The 23,017-nt window shown below is 42.9% G+C and overlaps 1 protein-coding gene across 1 annotated transcript in view; it reads right to left on the bottom strand.

Moving 5' to 3' along the window:
- The window catches only part of MAP7 (microtubule associated protein 7), a 169,125-nt gene extending 147,028 nt beyond the window's left edge, over positions 1 to 22,097 (bottom strand). The window contains exon 1 of the mRNA XM_088024246.1: positions 22,030 to 22,097. Coding sequence (XP_087880372.1) covers positions 22,030 to 22,096 — 67 coding nt within the window. The 5' untranslated portion in view covers position 22,097. The remainder of the gene's footprint in view (positions 1 to 22,029) is intronic.
- Between the last annotated feature and the right edge of the window lie 920 nt (positions 22,098 to 23,017).

The raw sequence follows: 23,017 nt of genomic DNA, 5'->3' as shown, positions 1-23,017 counted from the left end.
GTTCAGTCAGATCGCAGCTCTTCCCGCGGGTGCGCCTCTCCCCAGTCTTCTCCCCGGCCGCCGCACAGTAAGCTATTCCGCACACGGCACAGAGGGGACACCGCGATAGCCTCTGCTAACAGTTGCCCTGACAACCCTGCCCTGTCCTGCTCCAGGAGGCGTGGGCGCGGCTCGGCGTCCGCCCGGCAGCGCCGGCGGCTGCGGGCTCCGGGCTGGGAACTCACCGCGGAGGGCTGGAGCCCAGGGACCCTGGCCGGCGGGAGGCGGCCAGCGCGCGGCGCAGCTCCTTCTTCCTTTCCTCTCTACCCCGGCGGCAGCGCGGGAGGACAGACAGCTCTAACTGCACAGGCGGCAGGGCACTCCCCGGGACGGGGACAGGGGCTCAAGGCAAAAAGGCTTTTTCTTCTTTGGGGGAGCTTTGGGGTTTTCAATCGGGACACTGTTTGCGAGTCCCTGGATGAAGGAAGGAAGGCATCGCTGGACCCCCACGGCTCACTCCGCACTCGGTGACACAGCCCAGCCTTCCAGACGTCCCTGCACCCCCAGAGTCTGTGTAAACATGGGGCGGGGGGCCCACCTGGCATGAAGACTGGCACTGCCGTGCACCGGAGAGCAGGCAGGGGGAGAACCGGGCCTATTCTCCCAAAGACGACAGTTTGGAATACCCCTTCTGCAAGTCAAGTTGAAAGCAGAGAAACTACAATCCATCGAGGGGAGAAAAAAAAAATCGGCTTCACCACATCCAGGCAACTCCTCCTGCAATTCCCACTGCTCTGGGCCAGTCACTACCCGCGGTGCTGAGCAATCCTCAACACTTGACCCACTTTTAGCTCTTTTTTGGATTGTTTTCTCCAAAGCATACAATCATGTGATTATTGTTTTCTCCTGAAATGAGCTTTCTCACTTAAGACTCTCCACTTCTAGGCTGCCTGAAATTTATGCTGTATGTGAAACAAAAAATAAATTTACAGTAAGCGACACTGGCAAATGCTAACTTCCAAATTAAGAAAATAATCTTTGTTGTTTTTGTTTTGGCCTCTTAATCAAAATCAAGTCTGCTTAGAAAGCCCAAAGCCACTCTCTCACCCCAGACCGCTCTCCTACTTTTCTCGTCAATACTTAACCCACCTACCCAAGAGGGGACCCCAAAGATTCCATGACCAGTACCCTCTCTAAATCCTTTGAATTGAAGAGTAACTGCTGACAATTCACTTAGCTTTCCTTGGTGCCTTAGTTTTTGCTATAAAACTGAGGTGACATCATTTACCTTAGAGGATTGGAGAAAGGATTAAATGAGCATAGTGGTAGCAGTAAGAAGTACTTACAAAAAGTAAAAGCAGGTGATATGTATAAGAATCATTTTTTTTTTTTTTAAGTAATCTCTATCCCCAACACGGGGCTTGAACTCATGACCCCAAGATCAAGAGTCGCATGTTCTTCCAACTGAGCCAGCCAGATGCCTCCCTGCTTTTACTTTTTATAATATATCTGTTCTAAGTAGCCCATTTTTGCTTCATATTTAATGTGTTTCCAGCTCAACTATCAACTCTATCAAAGAAAAGTTCTATTTTTTTATCTACTAATATTGCCCAGGCCACTGCTGGAGATGTACTAGATGCTTAGCAAATCTACTCCGGGGAAACAAAAGCAAAAACACCAAAACTACAGAAGTCTTTCCCTTGAAGGCTGGGGTAATTTAATTAAGGTTAACATGCGTTAGATGTGTAGACTGGGGAAATGCAGGAAATTTCAGATATTAAGTTTACTTAAAATCATGGTCATCTGTGTGATAGGTATTTGGAATAGAAGTAAATGGGGTTGAAGAGCTGAGCAGGTCTGAGAAAGCATCTACATCAGCGTTTTTCAAGGAAAACCGAGGCCCAAGAGGTAAAATTCCTTGGCCATGTCAAATGTTAACTGGCAGTAAGTTTCGAGTGGACATTTAGATCTCCTTCTCCCTAGTCCAGTGCTTTTCCTTATGACAACTATTTGGCCTACACAGTTCAGAATCCTAGATCCTTCTCTCCAGCTTCTACAGAGATGGCAAGATGTGGAGAAGGAAGGAAAGAAAAGATCCATGCCTGGAACACGCAAGATCTTGTTGTTTAAGAAATAAACAGTGGATACCATATACTTCCATAATTCTACTTGGTGATTCCATTTGGTAATTCTATTTCTGAATTGAAGATGATTTGTTATTTCCTATTTCTTTAATCAGATGATCAATAAACAGAGTCCATTATAATATACATATTTATGAAAATCTTTTCAAATCTAGTTTGTTTCTTCTACCTTCCAGAGAATCAGGTTAGTACTTACAATGGCAACACACTCACACACAGCTGAAACTACCTTTTGGCAGAAAAAATGAAAAGCTATGTCTCAAATGACAGATTTCATTTAGAAATGTTCCTTACCCAAATAAAACTAATAGCTTCTGACCATCTCCATGAAATTTAACAAAAGTAATCCTGAAAGAGGTAAAGCTAAGGCAAAAGAGATCTCTTCCTTCATCTTCCAGATGAAAAATTGAGAGGATTAATATTTTATGAAGTATCCTAGGAGGACAATGAAACACCTTTCTAAGAGTGGCTTTTAAAAAGCAAAGTGAAAGCTGAAATTCAAATGACTTCTGCAGAAGATGTACATTCCTTTATTTTCAAGGATGGCCTGGATGGCTTTAAAGCTTTTATAGGAGAAATGCAGCAGCAAAGCAAAAGCTTCACAGTCTTTAACTTGTCCAGATGAGATGTCACAAAGGAGCCATCCTTGAGGTCTGTGGAACGGAGATCACAGGACAGCCCCTCTGGGACACAGAGGCCTGTAACTGAGCCCACCTCTACCACACCCAGCCAATCCCTAGTTCTCTTCTGTTAACTGCACTGGAATATCCCTCAAATGACAAAGATGGCATTCTTTATGCTCTAGCGTGAGAGGTCTCATGGAGAATTTTGATTTGTATCAAAATGTGAAAGTCACCAAAATGGCTGTTTTGAAAATTATGCTTAGACCATTTAGTGGGGAAATGAAAGCCTAATCAAAGGAGACCAAAAGTCACCACCGGCCTACAACTGATGAGGCAGGGGTGGGGTCAAGAATTCCATTATCTGGGAACATCTCCAACTTGGTCAGATGCTGTGCGAGGTGCGCCAGATGGGTTACCTGTGTCAGTCATGACAGCACAGGGAGAAGAGTCATCACCTGACAGATCAGGAAACAGAGGCTAAACCTAAAAACAGAGGTTAAAGTCCCCCCGCTAGTTAAGTCACTGAGTCAGGATTAAACCATGGCCCATCTGCTCCGAGGCTAAGATGCTTTTGTCCTGCTGCTTTGTAAATCCTGACTGCAACAGCGACTAGCTGTGTCCCAGTCACAGCTGGGACCAGTCACAGAGAAGCAAACAGCCCAAGATCAAATAATCATAATAAAGGAGTTTTTTTCCTATCCATGAAGTACACATGTAAGACATAAATACATTTGAGATTAGTTTCCTAAATAGTCAAACCCAGTCTTTATGGTGTTTTATTCTCAGGAATACTGGGGCTGAACCCCTGCAGAGGCATGGGCCTCCAGTCTTCTCCCTTTTATACTCAGACCCAAAACAAAAGCAGATGTGGAAGGGGGATGGCAAGACCTTAAAGTAAAAGGAATCCTACTCTGAATTCCTGAGCTCTTCCCCAGCACTAAGAAGTGTTTTCAATTTGATGTGGCACGTGTGTCCTTGAACGTCACTCGCAGGCACAGTCTCCATGGGAACTGGGGTATGTAGACTTCCAAGAGTCAATGAGGTTTTGCAACTGTTTCAATTCTTAAAATAATAAATGATTTTTAATGGAGACTTTGTACAAAGTTGGAAGAAATGAGACATTACCTAGTGCGAAAGAGTAGATTTTACAACTAAACTGGCTTTATAGAGAGAAAAATGTTCGCAGTATAATCATAAAATATAGGGACAACTGTAAGTGGAAATGATACCACCCGTCCACTACGAATGAAACAGCCCACTAGGCTGTTGAGCAACTGCTGTCCCCACCAATTCCCACCCCCAGCCCTAGTCCCTTAGTACGCAATGAATTTACATGTGTCCTTCTACCATGGCTGCCGGGCACCTCTGGCCTGCTTCCAACTGTGAGGCAGGTTAATATGAAACAGTCAAACTAACTCATCGGTAGGGGAAGTCATCTTGTGATTTCGACCTATCTGTCACAATGCTCTAGGAGACTAAACACATGTAGGCGCAAGTATACACACATACGCTTCAGGCTTCTACTCACATGTATCCTTCCTAAGCTTTTATTTTATGTCTGTTTTTATGTCCGTAAGACTGGAAAATAGCATACAGTCCACAAATGAATTTAAGACTAGCCTCCTGCAAAGAGCAATCTGTTTAAGCAGTGAGACACATACCTAGATTTTCCCTTCTAAAAGCCTAGTGAGCTTTACAAAAACATCCTTGAAACGGAAAAGAGCCTGACTGGTACTTATCAAGGACTGTAGCTGAAAACAGAAATTACTACTGCTGGATTGAATGGCCAGTCACCAGTAAATTACAGTTCTATACACATGTAAGTTAGTTACTTTTCAGCAGGGCCCAGAAGTGCCAAACTGCCTTTTCCTATTTCTGCATTATGATTAATATGTAGGAGATGATTAATTCTTCAAAACTACTGGACTTCAGTAATCTTTTAAATATTTAATGCATTAACCACCCCTCCTCCAAGGTAAGCTGCAATTTACTTCTAGTAGGAGTTTTGGAAATCCACATTTTAAAGCAATATTAAAAAGAAAAGAAAACCTTCAAATGGTTACAGGTTGACTGTGGAATCAAACAACCCCTGGGAACAAAGGGTCCCAGCTGGTTCTCTGCCATCCCCATTCTTGAAGTGAGAGGACTCCCTTACAGTTTCCTAGAATGAGGATACTTCCTCATGGCTGCTTTGGCAATAAAGACATAACATCCTGCCATCTTGCAGCATTCTACAGAACTTCCAAAAAGCTGCTGGACAAAGAAATACTGCACAAAGACAGACCAACCCTTTGAAAGGAAAATAGAAAGGCAGGTTCACTTTGATCTTTATTTTACCACCTTTTGTTAACAGGCAATAAGAAAAACAGTAAATACTACCCCAGCAGTGGCGTGCCAGCAACCGAGAGGTCCGAGGTCCCTGCCGTGCCTTTTATAACATTTCCATAAATCTCTGTGTGGTGAGCACTTTGCAGCGCCGGCAGAGTCCATTTTCCCATGTCTGCTCCACCAGCAATAAATTTTAAACCCCGAGGATTCACTTATCTGAACATAAGGTGTGGATACCAAGCTTTCTTTTAAAACTTCCCTAGACATTAGGGATCACTAGCTAAGTTGCTAATATTATAAAATGCCACATTAAACCTGAACCTAGGAACATAGGTTAGAATGCCCTTGGGCCTCCTGTTCATTATTCCCACTGATGATACCTAACGTACATTGCATGAGCTTCTGAATTCCTGGACACAAGTTAAAGAGGGGCACACATCCTCTCCTCTAACAGTGACATCCTTGGGAGGTTATAAATCCAATTTTACAGATTCAAAGGGAGACAAATCAATTGCTGGGTTCAACAGAAGAATCAGACAGATAGCCAGGACTGTGTTTCTCTCTCTCTCTTTTTTTAAGATTTATTTATTTATTTGAGAGAGAGAGAGAGAGAGAGAGAGAGAGTAAGAGAGCACAAGCAGACAGAGGGAGAAGCAGACTCCCTGCTTGGGGAGCCCGATGCGGGGCTCGATCCCAGGAGCCCGGGATCATGACCTGAGCCGAAGGCAGACGCTTAACCGAATGAGCCACCCAGGCGCCCCAGGGCTGTGTTTCTCCAAGTTACTAACCCATCATTGGTCTGTGAGCAGTTATGGGTTTAGTTTTATTTTTTGAGCCACACCATTAGAAAGGTAAGGAAACTGAGAAACTGTGGCCCCCTGTCTTGCTTTAGGAGGGGTGAAATCATGTCAAAGGTGCAAGGGGAGGGGTTTGGGGGAATGACATCAGAGGGGAGGCAGCAGGCAAATCATACAATGTTCTCCCATGTAACAAAGGCGGAGGGGGGCATTCAGGAGTGTTGATGATGAAATGTGCGATCCAGACTAGCCAGTCTGGTGGAAGAGGGGTTGAAGGGGAGGAGTGAGACTTAGGAAAAACCAGCTCCCTAAGTACTTTGTCCAGGTGGAGAAAAGTGTCTCACATGGTGACTGTGGTAAGAGAAGGCAAAGACAGGAAAATGCAAAACCACTCATGCTTGTTTTTTAAACAGGCTTGCCCTAGCAGCGTGGAAGACATATTTCAGGGGGATGAGCATGGATAAAGAGTTCCTGAGAAAGCTCAGATGAGTGTGGACAAGTGCACAACGGGAAGGAAAAGTGGTGTTTTTATTAAAGACTAAAGGAGAACGAGGGCTTTATATATTAAAACAGAGAGATGGCCAGAATCAGGTCCAAAATCATCAACAGATCAAAATAATGGGCTATCGCTAAAAAAACACTTAGTAGCAATAAATATGAACACCTCTTCTAGTTAAGTCCAGCTGCTCAGGTACAGAATGAAAACCCAGCCAAGCTTCAGTAGCTGCAAAGAAGGAGGGTCCGGGAACAGCAAGCTCAAGACACACGATCAGTGTGATGAGGCAGTGAAAGTCTTAACAGCATCACAGGCCATATCAGCACATGTCCGGCACGCTGAGTAAGGGGAAGAACCTTCTCTATTTTCTCGTCCTTTGATCACACTGTCTGAACTAGATATTTCAATGGGATGATAAATTAGGACACACTCAGAAGAGAGCAACCCAGGAGTTGTCAAGATTCTAGGCTATAACACAGGAGGATCATTGGAAAGAAGGTACGTTTTCTCTGGAGAAAATAGGGCAAGATCTGGAGAAATAAGGTAACTGAATTCAAGGTTAACATGTGGAGGGGTTTCTACTTTTAGTGTAGTGCTGGAAGACAGAACTCGGACCGGTGACTGGAAGTTACCAGAAGGTAACAACCTGTGCCTTCCATCACTGAAGACGGCCATGCACAAACACGGATCTGGGATGAGGGTGCTGAATTAATGCATTGTGTCCAGGTTGGATTTTTAGTTCTCTAGAGTCTCTTCTTTTTTTTTTTTTTAAGGTTTATTTATTTATTTATTTGAAAGAGAGAGAATGAGAGAGCGAGCATATGAGAGGGGGGAGGGTCAGAGGGAGAAGCAGACTCCCTGCTGAGCAGGGAGCCCGATGCGGGACTCGATTCCGGGACTCCAGGATCATGACCTGAGCCGAAGGCAGTCGCTTAACCAACTGAGCCACCCAGGTGCCCTCTAGAGTCTCTTCTGATCCCATGACTCCCACGACCCGAAGAGAACAGAAGGTGCAGTTAGATGCCCAGGGGGGAAACACTCTGGCTGAAAGAAAAAGCCCGAGGGAGCTTCAGAAGGCCCCTCCCCCTGCAGTCACTGTCTCCCTGCCCTTATTTACACTTCACAGAGCTTCGGGTTTTTTGTAGGCAGCTCTACAGTTGTATTGTTTTACTCATTCAACTGATGCCCCCCGGAGGTTTTCGACTTAAAGCTAAAATGCGCAAACAATGGAAGCTTCACTCAGTGTTCTGGTTACAAAAGGACCACACTCAGGATTGCTACACCTGCAGCTTGCAGACTGCCCTCACTCTCACCTACCGGCAATTTAATAGAAATCGACCATATGAAAAATTCTAGGGAAGATGTGGATAAAAATGAAGAAGATAAACGAGTTTTCCCTCAATGACACAATTTACTGTGGATGGATCACTATGACTCTGTAACTTAAGAGAGGAGATCTAAAGGTCTGTGAGAGAAGAGCAATATTAAAGAAGAGTAAAGCAATTCCGTTTATTACTTTATGGGCATTTTAAGGAGAGTGACGGTCCTAAGTCTTCAGGCCAGTAAAGAATTGGCCCAGTCCAGAGCCAGGGGTTCAACATTCATTTCAGGATGTACTGAGACTTTTCCCCAATCCCATCTTTTGTGGCTTTGCTACTCTTTCCAATTCTTTCTCCTAAAACACCCTGAAATTCAAACTGACATCACTTAAGATATATTAAGAAGTTTAATATCCTGTTTGTACCTTCAAAGTTAATTTAAAAGTTTCTCTTAAAAAGTAATTTAAATGTGTTACATAATCCTGGGGCGGGGGGAACTCTGATTTTTGTTCTGAGGGTCAATGTGTCCAGTCAGGGTTCTCCAGAGACACAGAACCCAAAATACTACTGGACCACTATTGATACTACATACTATTATTTCTCTGGAGAAGAATATATAAATCATATAAAGGGACCTATTTTTTTTTTAAAGACTTATTTTAAGGAATAATGGCAGCTGTGACTGTAGAGGATGGCAAGTCCAAAATTTGTAAGGCAGGCAGGCCAGCAGGCTGGAAACTTAGGCAGAATTCCTTCTTCTCTGGGAAACCTCAGTTTTTGCTCTAAAGGCCTTCAATGGGTTGGATCAGGCCCCCAATATTATAAAGGGTAATCTTCTTAAAGTCAACTGACTGTAAATGTTAATCATATCTATAAAATACCTTCACAGAAATATTTAGACTAGTGTTTGACCAAATAACCGGGTGTTGTAGACTCACTAAACTGACATAAAATTGGCCATCATGGTCAGAGACCGAGCAGAGATTAAGACACTCCCTTCCCACACTGAAATCAACATGCTGTAAAAGAAAGTATGCCACTCAAAAGTCAAAGGTCTATGTGTCTGTGATCATAATTCTCACTGTATAGGCTGGACACTATTTACTCAAGTCATTCCCAATATTGCAATGCTCTACTAATTGTATTGTGTTCATACAATCGGGCTCAGGCAATCTCAGAGTAGACTTATTAAATCCTCTTATGTTTCACTAATGATCTCTTGTTGAGAATCCAATGCAGGTCAGCATCAAAGCATTATCAAATAAATCCTTTTAATCATTATAACAACTGGTAGCCTCAACGTTAGATGGTTTGGAAAGTACAGATATGTAGATTAAAAAAATTATTCCCTACTGTCATGAAGTAACCCCCCTGTCTCAATCAGAAGAAACATATATAAATATGTGGATGGGGATGGCATTGGATAATACATGTTTCTCATGAGAAAATAAAGTGTGTATGAAGGTTTGAGGTACTAAACTTTGCAGTTATTGGTTAAATAGTACCAACTCTGACAAAAGAAAAAAATGATATACAATTCTGCAGCATAGTTCTGAAATCAACCTAGGGGAAGGAAGTGCTTAACAGAAAGGCAAATTATATAATCATGGCGGGTAAGTTTGAGGTTTGGTCGTTTTTACTCAGCTAAGGTTCACACTGAAAAGGATTAGTATATCCAGTTTAATTGTCAGTAACCAACCAGAACACTGAAAGCCTTTAGCTAAATTATACAGATAAGAGACGAGTATATTTAGAATTAAATAACAAGCCAGAAGCTTTTCAAATTTGGAACTGCTAAACAAAAAAGATTCCTAATGTATCAGTAATTGCTTTAAAAAAGATAGGAAGCATTAATTTCCAAGAAATAGATACTACTAGCAACCCAGTACATTTTTTGAGAAATATCATCCCCTTTTAGTCTTGTCTGATTTAGAGCCACTGAGATTTTAGTGGGCACCACACAGAAAGAAACAACAGCTCAGAAGGACGAACAGGTTCAGAAACACACTTAAGGTGCCCCAGACCTTATCTCCAAAACCCCTTTACCTTTCATATCCCTATTCTAAGTCCCTGCCTTAAAACTTGTGACTTTTATTTTATTTTTAAGATTTATTTATTTTATCTGAGAGAGAGAGAGAGTGAACGAGTTTGGGCGGGGGGGCAGAGGGAGAAAATCTTCAACCAGCCTCCCTGCTGAGTGCTGAGCCCAATACTGGGGGGAGGGGGGGTCGCGGCCTCAATCAATCCTATGACCCACGAGATCATGACCTGAGCGGAAACTGAGTCAGATGCTCAACCAACTGAGCCACCCAGGTGCCTGAAACTCCTGTGAATTTTAGATAGGCAACTGAGGGATTATCAAACTTCCTAAAATACCACAAATGGACCATTTTGCCTTTTATCATCAGGCAAAGTGGCCACACTTCCATTGCTAAAGGCACTAAAACCACTGATGTGTTTAAAAAAACAAAAACAAAAACTTGTTCCAGAGACATACAATGTTGTAGAGAAACAATCACAGTCATAACATTCTTTCTACCCTCTTAATTTGTTTTGATGGAACAGTCCTACCTGGTTCCTGTTTCCATCCTGGCACGGGGAAAGACACTTGCCCTGAAACCCTCAATACAAGAACACCCACGTTCCTTTACAGCCCAGAGCCAGGCTTTATTCCACTCACTGGAAAAACACCTGGTTCTTGTGGTTTACAAACAAAAGGAGGAAAGTTTATAGAACCAAAAGCTGTTTGTTTTTAAAAGAATTGCATGCAATACTGCAAACTGTTCCATAAACAGGTTTCCACATAGGGACACCTACAATAGACAGCATGTGCACTGTAAAGCAAAAAGTCATCTTTGTGCACTTCTCCACTGGATCGGAATGGCTCACCAGTGTGAGCTCCCAGTCAACTGGATTTAGCAAAGCCTTCTTCTCCTTCCGTCTGCCATTCTGCACTCCTCTCTTCCAAAACCTCCTTGAAGACTTTATACTCTATCATGGATGGACCTTAGATACAGCTGGACCACCAAGAATTGAATCTAAAATGCCAAGCTAGTGTTTCCCTGTGAGGTTCACCGGATTATAAGATTATGGGGGGTTTTCTATTCAAAGGCATTGCCCTCTCATAGGTATTCTAGACTAAAAATAGCTCCATTCTCCATTTCTCTTTTTTAATGCTTTCTACTGTGCAGCCATTTCTTCTACTTGTATTTTAGTTTCAGATACTCTACCTGGGACTTACCCACAATGCCACTTTAACAAAGCATACGGATATACCTTTTTATATATACAACAAGGACATCCTTACAGGGATGGTAGGATGTAGGAAGCCATTGTTGCAAAAGAAGTTTCTGGATTTATTCTAATGTTACATATTTCTTATTTTTAATTATTTTTTTAACTGAAGGATATTATATTATGATATTAATAAATCTTAATATTTTAAGGGTGGTTTAAGGCATGTTGGTTTAATCAATTACCATAGTGTCCACTGTATCATATATACAACCTGAAGGCATTATTCAGAGCATCTAAACCCAGGACCCATCTGAGGAAGTGACATTTAAACATTTAGGAGTTAAATTTTTAAAAAAGATAAAAATCGAAATTACAAGTTGAACGAGATATTTTCTTAGGGAGAAAGGTCTGTCTCGTACATCCCCGCCCCGATATCCTGTATAGGTCTTATAAATAAGCCTCTGCAATTTAAGAAAGTCTCTTCTAAAATTTAACACATAAAAATTTTTAATAAGAAAAACAGTTTACTGATTTTTTTTCTATTTCAATGTATGTATTTTTAGAATAAAAATTTTTCATTATAGTTGACATACAATTTTATGTTAGTTTCAGGTATATGACATAGAAATGACATTTATATACATCACAAAATGCTCACCATGAAAAGTGTAGTTACCATACAAAGTTACTATAATATTATTAACTACATTCCCTATGCTGTACTTTTCATCTCCACGACTTATAACTGGAAGTTTGGACCTCTTAATTTTCTTCACCCACTTTGTCCATCCCCTGTGTAAGTACCTGTTTCAAGAAACCCAAACTATAGACTTCTCATGAAAGCCTTGTGAAAGGCAGGTTGTACACGCTTCCTAGATTTTCCTTTTAGAGAAACACATTCAATGAAGTCGCTTGTTTCGAGTCAAAATAAGTCCGGAAAGTCCATCTTTGTGGTTTAAAGGGAACGAGTCCATCTTTATGATTTAAAGTGCAATAATTCTGTGGCAAGTATTTTAGGAAAGAGAAATGTAGAACTATGACACAGTCATAAGAAATACTTTTGAATACCATAGACATGAAAAATAAGAAAGGCTGGCATGGCCTTTAACTCCGTGACAACACAATCTGAGCATCTCCCAGGTTTGTGTGCAGCAATCTTCTACTGGAACATTTTGGGCAACATTCTGACAGGTGAAAAGCACCATCCAGTGGGCCTTGATAATGCTCACTCTATCTGAGCCAAGCCCAAGGTGAAGTGATCACACAGCAGCAGTCAGGTCTGAATCAGCACTGTATTCTGATTCTCTCACTGAGACTTTACAAGTAAAATTAAACATTTGCTTGAGGGAACAATTTAGCAGGGAACAACTTATAGTAAGTCCGTATTTTCACAGTGATGCAGTACCAGTCCTCAGCGACTGGGAGCACAGTAATTATAACCACACTCTGTGCTGTGTCAGGCACGGTTTTAAGTACTTTACGTGTATCAACTCAATCCTCACCGCAGCCCGATGAAGGTATTACCTGTATCCTGGTTTTCAAAAGAAAGAAATTAAGGAAGAGCCTGGTCAAATGACTTGCCCCAAATCCCTCAAGTAGCGAGTGACAGAGCAGAGAACGGAACCCAGAGTCCTCGCACAAAGTAACAGTTTAACATGAGCCCAAACTGGGTGGTCAGTTTTGCGTGCAAAACCATACGGCTTCACCCAAACTTAACTTCAGTATGACCTTGAAGGGGCAGAGGGGAAATCAAAGACCATCTTTTCCTTAGGGGTCAGTCCCATCCAGTAATCCCTACTCCCCCTTTTCACTGAGGTCCCGGTTGGTACACCTGTGCAGGCACCGGCGGCAAGGAGGAGGAAAAAAATAATGTAGAAAATCAGTTCTGCCAAAGGTAAGCCCTCCCTGAAAAAGCTTCAGATCACAACTTCATAGCACCATAAAGCCTCAAGAACACATGCAAATGCATCTCAGACGTGCCTCTAGAGGTTCTGACACGTAGAGCCAGAGAGATTAGTTTGACAGGATGTTCAAAGTCCCGAGCGTGAAGAATACTGTTAAGAAAAAGTGAAAAGAGCAGAGGTTACCAGACTGAGCCTTACGTCAAGTAACATCTAATGAGGAGAATGAAAAGAGGTAAAGTGAAGAAAGGTTAGCCCGAAGGGTATTAGCATCGGCCGTGCAGCAGGATGGAAGGTGAGACTGGGGAGGGGGTCATTCTGGTGTCCAGTACCGACCGGAGGACACAAGAACAGGAGTGGTCTCCAGAGCCAGGGGTATGATGAGGAGAGGTCATGGGTCACTTCGAAAGTCTCTGGGAAAAGCATATAATTTGCTATGGAAAACTTTATTTACCTGAAATTGACCTTTCTTGTTTTGAGGGCAGGGAGGAAGAAGGTGGCACAAGTGGACAAAAAGAAAGTCTGTTAGCTAACCTTTGGTCTAACTGCACATATTCATACATAAAAGCGCATAAGTACATACACCAGGGTGCACATGTTCTGCTATTCAAGTGTACTCATACTCATATTCACATCTACATTTCCTTCACAAAATTGCTGGAGCAAAATAAGAAACAAACAAAACAAATTCATTAGGTTGAGGGCAATGGTTGTTATGATTTTCCAGGTGGTTTCCACGAGGAGGGTACACCTGACACCTCCAAAGTAAGTCGAAGGTGATATCGAAGAGCCGTAAATAGGAAATCAGCCATAAGTAGGAAATCAATCTAAACTAGTCCTCAGCCTTGAATGCACATTGGAATCACTGGGGGAGTTTTAGAACATACAGCCACCTGGCTCCCACCCCTAGAGATTCTCCGATAATTGCCTAAGGTGTGGCCTGGGTGTAGTGAGATTTAAGAGGTCCCCAAGTGATTTTAACTCACTGTCAAGATTGAGAACTGATGATCCTGCAGCAGAGGAGCTCAAAAATCATTTCAACAACATAACCTTATGCCCAAGGAGTGAGCTATATTTAAATGAACTGACCAGTGCTGTGGTTAAGGGGCTTACCATACTAATTTAAAGCATCAACCATGAATAGAAACTAATCCAGGTGGAATGCAGGAAGCAAGGAACCAGGTCCTGTTTCGTGTGTTCGGTCAAGACTTCTGAAAACCAAAAGCCTGGATTAAGACCTTGACAAGCAGCCACGCAGTTTTGCTTCAGCCTATTATTATGCATGTTACTGCCTCCCAAGCAGGTCTTGTGTTGGAGAGTGGGGACACCGAAAGAACGGGGGTCTCTTCTGTAATTTCACCTGGAATTTACACTTATTCTAGAATATGGCTATTTTCTACTTTCAACATAGTGTCAGGGATACAAGGTTTATATGTGGGAGGTTACGCCATAGTAAAGGATAGTTCCTTTTATCAGAAAGGCAACTCCAAAGGGGAAGCTTTAAGTCACCTAAATTTTAAGATACCAGGTCTCAATTCTCTAAAATTTAAATATACATAATTTTACTAACAATGCTTACAAGGTCCGGTTCACATATCCCAAATGCATGGCTCAACTTCCTTTCTGCTCAGTTTTGCATTCCTACGTTCATCAGCAATGTTTGGTCAGGTGTGTCAATTCACTTTGGCATTTCTCACAATTCTTTCTTTCACAACTGTTTCTGTAGGAGCCTCAAGGATGAGGAACTGTTAAATGCAGTAAATTCTTGCTGTCGAAATATATTAATCCTCAAATCAAAATTTAAAGTGGCACCTAAGGAGCGCCTGGCTGGCTCAAATGGTTAAGCGTCTGCCTTCGGCTCAGGTCGTGATCCCAGGACCCTGGGATGGAGCCCCACATTGGGCTCCTGGCTCAGCGGGGAGCCTGCTCCTCCCTCTCCCTCTGCCTCTCCCCTGCTCATGCTCTCGCTCTCTATCTCTGTGTCTCAAATGAATAAAATCTTAAAAAAAAAAATAAAGTCGCACCTAAGAAAATCTTATAGATTCTTTAACTGGTTATTTCTCCAAGATACTAGGGAGACTAGTATTTAATGAACAGAAAAACCACCTGACACCATTTAAATTTGTAAACTATAATTCAGAGCATTGTAAAAACAGATGTTAAAGAGGCAAAGGGCCGACAACATGGATGGGTATTAGAATAATGCTATGAAAAATAAGTCGGTCAGAGAAAGACAAATGTCATATGATTTCACTCATCTGTGGAATTTAAGAAACAAACGAACAAAGAAAAACAGACTCTTAGCTATAGAGAACTTATGGTTACCAGAGGGGAGTGGGTGGCTGATGGGGATTAAAGAGTACACTTACCGTGATTAGAAATGAATAATGTATAGAAATGTTGAATCACTACATTGTACAACTGAAACTAGTAACACTATGTTAACTATACTGGATTTAAAATTAAAAAGGAAAAAGGCACTGACCCATTGAATAGCTAGACAACCTTGAAAGCTGGATTTTATATAAAAGAAATAAGCTTAAATACCATATGCATTTAGCATATAGAACCTTAGATCATGCTCAGTGATTAAAAGTTCAATGACTACTGAGACCTTTACAAAACACCGTAAGTACACTTCAGTAACTGAGAGCTGATACTTTAGTTGATTTGACAATATAAATTCTGCCAACAAGGAATAACCAGGACCATAAAACAAGTTATATGACCAATATTTCCAGCTTTGTAACTAAAACAACATTCTTCCCAAATTCTGGAAAGCCATTTTTCAAGGGATTGGAAGACAGACAGTAAGGCGGGAAGAGAACTTGGATTGGTATGGGACATGCTGTATAATGGCACTTCTGTTCATAATCAACTCCAGAATGCAGACTCCACAGGAAATCAATACTATGGAAGAATAAAGAAGATGGTAATATTAAAGCCAAATAAAAACTCAATTCACCTCCGCTCTGTAGCAACACTATTTCCACAGCTGTTCTAAGTTCAGTGAGCATCATTTAGCATCCAGGAGGGTACTCTTTTACTTTAAGGCAATTATACTCTTTTACTCAAAGAACTTGGTGCAGTGGCTAAAAACTAAAAACAAAACCTAACAATATCAAGCGGTGGCAAGGATGCCAAGCAACTTGAACTCAGACATTGCTTGAAGGAATGCAAAACTGTAGGGTCTCTGGAAAACGGTTTAACAGGTTCCTATAAACATATACTTTCATATGAGTTGGCAACCCCACTCCTAGGTATCTAGCTCCCTTAGATAAATGAGAAAAGCCTGTGTATAAATGTTCACAGCAGCATTATTCATAATCACCAAGACCTGGAAATAACCCAATGCTCCTCAATGGGTTGATGGATTAATAATCTATGGCACTTCCTTACAACAGGAAACTACTCATCAATAAGTAACTATTGATACATACAAGAACATGTTAGAATCTCAAATGCATTATGCTAAGTGAAAAAAATCAGACTCAAAAGGTTACATGGTATATGCTTCCCCTTTTAGGACATTCTGGAAAAGGCAAAACTAGACACATGGTGAACAGATCAGCAGCTGCCAGGGGTTAAGGGTAGGAGGAGAGCCTGACTAGAGGGGCAACAGGAGGGAATTCTCTGGGGCAAGAGAGCTCTTCTAGACCATGATTACAATGGTGGTTACATGACTGCACCTTTGGCAAAACTCAATGAATTGTACACCCAAAATATCAGTAAATTTTTTGTACGCAAAAGTAATTTTTAAAGAGAAAAGGCCCCCTGCCTATTTAAGGATCTGTAAATTTTCCCTTTCAACAGCCAATTTTATGGAGAGTCTCCAAAGTCGGCTATCTTTCCAACTGCCCATCTATTAATCACTTATAATCTGGTTCATCCCCTACTCTTGCACCAACAAGTGAAATTCCTCTTCTAGGGGTGGTCACCACAGTGACGGCTTTTCTTTCACTCTTCGAATCCCTGACCTCTTCGTCCCTCTCCCTTGGCAAGTGTGCACTGCTCGATTATGCATTTCCTATCTTTTTGGCTTCTCCACCTGTCATCTTGGCTGGCTCTTCCCCCTCCTATGCTTGGAATGTTGTCCCACCCCTTTTCAGTTTTTCCTTCTAGGCTCTCCTTACTCTCCTGGCTTCAATTATTATTCCCTTATGGACTGAATCCCAGAATTCTGGCTTCTGTTTTTCTCCTTATCCCTATACTTTCTGTTGCCCATTAGACATTTCTACCTTACACCATGTTTAAAACAGAAATTTTTCTATTTCTCCCACCAAAACCAGGTCCTCCTCTTGCTTACTTTCATGCCATCCTTAAACCAATAAGCCAAACCCAAACAAGGAGTATAATCTTAAGTGTTACTTTCTACCTTCATTGACACATGCCTCTATATTATCTTGAATTCATCATTCCCTCCCCATTTCCAACAGCCTGCCTAGATTTCTGTAGGAACCTAAGAGTTGGTCTGCACATCCCTGAACTCTTCCTTCTTAAATCCATCCTCTAGGCTACACATCTACTTCAAAATGAGAACCAGCCAGGTAGATTTCCAGATTTCACTGATCCTCAGAGGTTTGGCTGATCTGTCTGGCTCTAAGGTGTTCCCCCTATGTTACCATTCTTAAAGCCGCAAAAGTCCACTGAAGAGAATGATTTTCCTAGATGGAGCAACTATGCATTTGTTAAAAAGCACAGCTGAGCTTTTCTGCTAGATTTTGCAATCAAGCTTGCAAATTCATGGGTACAGAATTACTAAGCATGCTTTAATCAAGATATGTTATTCTCACGAACATCAACAGTTCACCACTGTCCACAGACAACATAGCAGTCTCTTAGCTTGACCTGCAACCACTCCACAATTTGACCTCCATGTATCATGATTCCTAACGGATCTTCTAGGACTCTTTCATTTTGAGGCTCACACAAGTCAATAGGACCAAAATTTTGCTCTTTTCCACGTTTGCACCTTTTCCTCTCTTTCTTCCATCCAGCTTTATATATCATTTACCCATTCTTGTAAAGTGTATGTCCTCCCTGATGACCATGGCCAGAAGCAGCTCTTCCTTCACTGAAGTCTTCATGACCCACAATTACTTATGAGTTTTGTTTCCCTTGCTAAATAAAAGGAGCATGTCTTTGTCAACCTTCTAGCCACCATAATGCTTAACATCTGCAACGTACGTATTTCTTGGTCAAATTATTCTAAGCCTCAATATTTTCAATTTTTACATCAATATGAGACTTGAGTTTTAAAAAATAACCCCTTTCAACAAAGGATTATTTTTCATGCACCAGGAAGCAAAGATGTTAGACATGTTTTTTTAGAGAACATGCCAATGTAAATTAGTGTTTCATACACATGCTCAAGTAATGATATGAAAAAATACATGTTCCTGAGCACAGCTGCTTGGTCTAATAATACTTCCCTCCTTAGCAAGATGTAAAGTAAGAGCTAGCCACAATATAGGGGGGGGGGAGTTATCTAGCCACCTGAATGAAGCATTATGAACTTTAGGACTTGAATTTCAGAAGGGATAGGTTTAATATCAAATTATGGCCTGAGCGCCTATTTTACAGTGTTAGTTTGCAGATATCTGCAGAACGTTCGAGGCAAGTGAAACCATAAAGATCACTTTAATGCAGTGAAGGTTATGACCAAGATCACAAATAAAGCCCATATTCTTTCACCAGACAGCCTGCTGAGGAGAGAAAAGCCCAATTCCAGGTTCTAAGTCATTTCCCCCAAAAGAATATCAACAGAATTCACAGATTATAGGTATTAATTTATTTCCTGTGCATGAAAGTATTGTCTCATGAATTAGTCAGATGCAGCTTTAAACGTGGTCTGAATTCAGTCGGCTTTTTAAAAAGAAGTTATCAAGCTGGGAAATGAGCTGTGTGTGCTCACTTTCCACAGCTCTTGAGCATGAGCATAAAAAAATGAAATACTGAAAGCTTGGACAGAGGCAGTTTTGTGAATATTCATCTATGTGATGACTCAAAATAACAGCTTGAAAAAGGACTTGATGTCCTCTAGTGGTGAGATCAAACCTTGCTTCCAAGTCAATTTGGTTATTGAAAAACATGTTGAAAGAACTGTTCATCCTCAAGAAAAATAAAAACTATTACCACGAGGAATGTAGCTTGACTACTTTCGAGTAGAAAATAAATATGTGCTGACAGAAATATGGGTTTTAAATGTTGGATTAACATAGTACCTTTCAATATCCTTAAATGTTTCATTTTATAGGTGGTATAACCCCAATTTTCAACCCATCTTTGATACACACACACACACACACACACACGTATAACTGTATAATTATGAATAATTACAGGTCTTATTTTTACAATCACCTGAAATTCTAACCTAAATTGTCCTAGGACCTAGAGTTTACTATGCTAAGTGAAATAAGCCAGATTGAGAAAGACAAATACCATATAATTTTGCTCATATGTGGAATCTAAAAAACAAATAAATAAACAAACAAAAAGCAGAATCAAACCTATAAATACAGAGAACAAACTGATGGTTGCCAGAGGGGAAAGGGAGTGGGAGAGAAACGCTTCCAGTTATGGAATGAATAATCACAGGAATAAAAGACACAGCACAGGGAATATAAGCAATGATACTGTACCAGCACTGGATGGTGACAGATGGCAGCTACACTTGTGATGAGCACAGCATAATGTATAGAGAAGCTGAATCACTGTTCTACACCTGAAACTAAGGTAACATTGTGTGTCAACTACAAATAAAAAAAAATTGTCTTAAAATTACACCAGTCTTTGCACAGGTACACAAAAAACTAAGAGATATTTAAGAATGGACATTACCTCATAATAACCTAATTGAAAGAAAGAAAGAAAGAGAAAGAGCGAGAGAGAAAGAAAGAAAGAAAATTAATCCCTCAACAAATCACGTTTTGATGGTAAAAGACAGAAGTCCCTACCTCCTCCCTGAGCACCCACCTGTATACAAACCTGTGATTGTTAAAAAATAATGAATTGCAGCATTTGGATGTGTATGAGGTGAAATATGCCCACAAGAATAAAGCACTAACATTGAAGTCCTATATCAGATATAGATAACATGTTTTAAATATATGGAAAACTTTTTAAGTTGTTAAAATTCAAGCAGTCCTTAGTTGTTCACTCAAAATATTTTGATCTAGATTAAAAAAATCTATTTTTACCCTTCTTCTATTTTTGGCACCTGCTCACATAGGTGCTTCTGAACACCAAAAACATTAATTTAGGGCTAGAAAAATAGGAAAAAGATGTGGACCAGAAATAAGTTTTAGTTAAATCATAAGTACATCTCTTCAAAAAGACCATATATAACATGTGTCCCTTGGAAATCAAAGTTTCTAAGCAAAGGTGGGAAAGAATTTTTTTCTCGGAAGGAGAGGGCAGCCAATTAAATTCCCCCTTCATAATGGAAAATAGTTCGCTAGTCACATGATATGTTGTTAGAAACATGACCAGTTCATTAGTTAACATGCTCAGACACTGAAATGCTACTTTGCAGCTCACTTATATTTGAACAAGTTGTCCATGTGCAGATTCTAGAAGACAGGTTTTTTGTTTGTTTTTTGAGCATAAATTGGTGTGTATTAACCTCCTGGAACAATGTTTTTCAGAAGCAGTCACTTAGTGGGGGATTAGGCACCAAACCATTTATATTCACAATAAGGATGCTGCCCTTCTGCTGCCCTCACTTGGATAGGGCCGCCCCTCCCCCCCAAGCTCATCAGGTTCGGTAAAGCAATTGCAAAGACATCTCGTTTTGGCCACCCCTTCCCCACCCCAAATCAAAATAACGATGGACCAATCTTTCAAACACCTTAAGACAAAATAAACCACCCTACAGGAAGTAGCATGACTTCAAAGTAAACAAGTTCAAGACATCTTGTCAGATTTAACCTCAGGTATTTGGCTGAAGAGATTAAGGCATTAGACTTTAGGTGCCCAAACTCTTGCTACAGAGCAGATACACTTCCAAAAACGATTACAGGTTTTCTGTAACTTCCGCATTAAAATAAGCATACCTTCTAAATCAAAAGGTATTGGGGGGCGGGGGGAAGTGGATAGGAGAATCTGGAGGTTCTTACATTTAGGGAACAATGGTTTTCCGATTATGTGTGTGCGTGGAAGCAGAAAATGCACTGCAACTGGGGAGCCTGCAATTTGAATTCTTTTTAAAATAAGAAACTGCCTCACCGCCCCCATCTCTAGTGTAGGAAGGTACCAGAAACAGTTTACCGGCCAAGAATAGGAAACTAGGAGAGAAGAGAGGATTTGCAAGACAGTTTCTCAAGGAAAAAAACTATCACGAGGAGGGAAATCGTCTTCATACAAGACGGGGCCGGGAAGAGAAACTTGCTGCTTGCCTTGGAGATGTGAGCCCCTGTCCCCGAAAGTCAATGCGGAGGTCGCGGGGGGGGGGGGCGGCGTTACCACCTGAGCCGACATTCCTTCCTACCTGGGGTAGGTGCATGGACTAACAACAGAAACTCTGAGGACCCTTTCAAGTCAACGAATCTACGAGTCCGACGATCCCGCACACTCAGGCCCCACTTTCCTGCAACCAGCCCTGCACACCCCACTCGGGGTTCTCAGTCCGCCCGGGAGAGGGTCTTAACTGCGGACCCCGGGGCGGGGGCGGCCCCCGCTCACCGCGCGACTCTCGCGCCGGCACTCACTGCGACCCCGGCACCCGGTTCGACCGGGGAAGGCGGGAGGGGTGCCAGAAACGGATAATCCTGTCGGTCGCACCTGGCCGAGGACTTTCCGGCCGGCTGTTTGGTTTGGGGGATACAATTTCCCCATTCAACTGAATTAGAGCAGGGTCGGCAGGTGGGAGGGGAGCGGCCGGCGTTTTCCAGTTCCTCCTCCCGCCCGCGCTCGCTGGCGAGTTTCCACCTGTTGTGGGAAAGTCGAGGTGGAGCGTGAGAGGGGCGACCGGAACTGGGGCCGACCGGCCGCGGCACTCGGGCACTGCGGGCCCGGGCGGCCGACGCGCAGCGGAGGGCGGAGGGCAGGCGCGCTCCGAGCACGGGTGCGCGGCGCGCGGGGCCGGCCGTTCCGGGCCGCGGTCGGGCGGAGGAGGGGACCGCCGGTGCCCGACGCGAGCCCACCCATCCGGCTCGCTGCCCCCCGCCCGCGGGACCCCCGCCTGCCCCAGCCGTGCAGTCACCTGTTTCGCTCCGCGCAGCGCCGTCGCCGCCCCTGTGGCTGTCGCCGCCAGCTCCTAGCTCCGCCATGGTGCTCCGATGACGCGCTCGGAGAACCGCTCCGCCCTCTTCCTCGGCCTCGCTCCCGCCGGCCCCCCGCCTCCAGGGCCCGCGGCCCAGACAGGTGAGAGCCGTCTGGGGAGGGCGGAGGGAGAAGGGCGGAGGGAGGAGGGAGCGCGACCCCGCCGGCAGGGAGCGGCTTGGGACCGACGCGCGGGCGCGCCCCCTCGCGGGCAGGTGCGGCGTGGCAGCCCCTCCGACTGACGCTGCGGGGTGTTGGGCCGCGAGAGCGGCGGGCGGAGCCAGGCACCTGGCCGGGAGCTCCTGCCCACCACTGAGACCGCTGCGGGCTCCTCGAGGCCTGGAGGTGGGGCGACGACGCTTAGTGGCGCCTGCGACCCGGCCGTCTGAGAATCAGCCGAAGTGACGCGAGGGCATCGGGACACTCTGTTCCCCTCTGAACTCTGAAGCAGCCGGGTCAGTTTTGACTTGGCCAGGGCTGGAGTTCATGGTGACAGCCGCAAGTGCATGATGCCCCGTGGAAAGCTGAAGTGCACGCCTGGATTCCACGCTGGGTTCCGGTTTCCATCCGCGTTTTAGGACGCCATTATCTTTTCAGCAGGCCTTTGTATCTGATGAGCCCCAGGGCACACAAGTTAGACGCCGGGTGATGTGGCTTCTTGTTCTTGGTTTCCGATTAGCAACTACCTTGCGACTTCTGGCTTGCTCAGGAAGACCAGGGAAAAAAGCAATAGGCAACAATATATATACATATGTATATACAAGAAACATTATTAGCTGAGGAGAAACTAATTTCTGCTCTATTAGGCAAATAAACGATAAGCAACAAAATGCTGAGGGGGAAAAAAAGTAGCTTGCATAAATGGAAACATAAGGAACAAAAATGAGCAGCGACCAGTTCCGCCTGGTTACACAGAAATGCACTCCCAC

This window comes from Eumetopias jubatus, unplaced genomic scaffold, assembly GCF_037043125.1.
Source record: "Eumetopias jubatus isolate StellerSeaLion01/CBP00866 unplaced genomic scaffold, mEumJub1_p1.0 scaffold_6, whole genome shotgun sequence".
NCBI classification, from domain to species: Eukaryota; Metazoa; Chordata; class Mammalia; order Carnivora; family Otariidae; genus Eumetopias; species Eumetopias jubatus.
The sequence above is the reverse complement of the archived record's forward strand: the minus strand, read 5'-3'. Positions and strand labels throughout refer to the sequence as shown.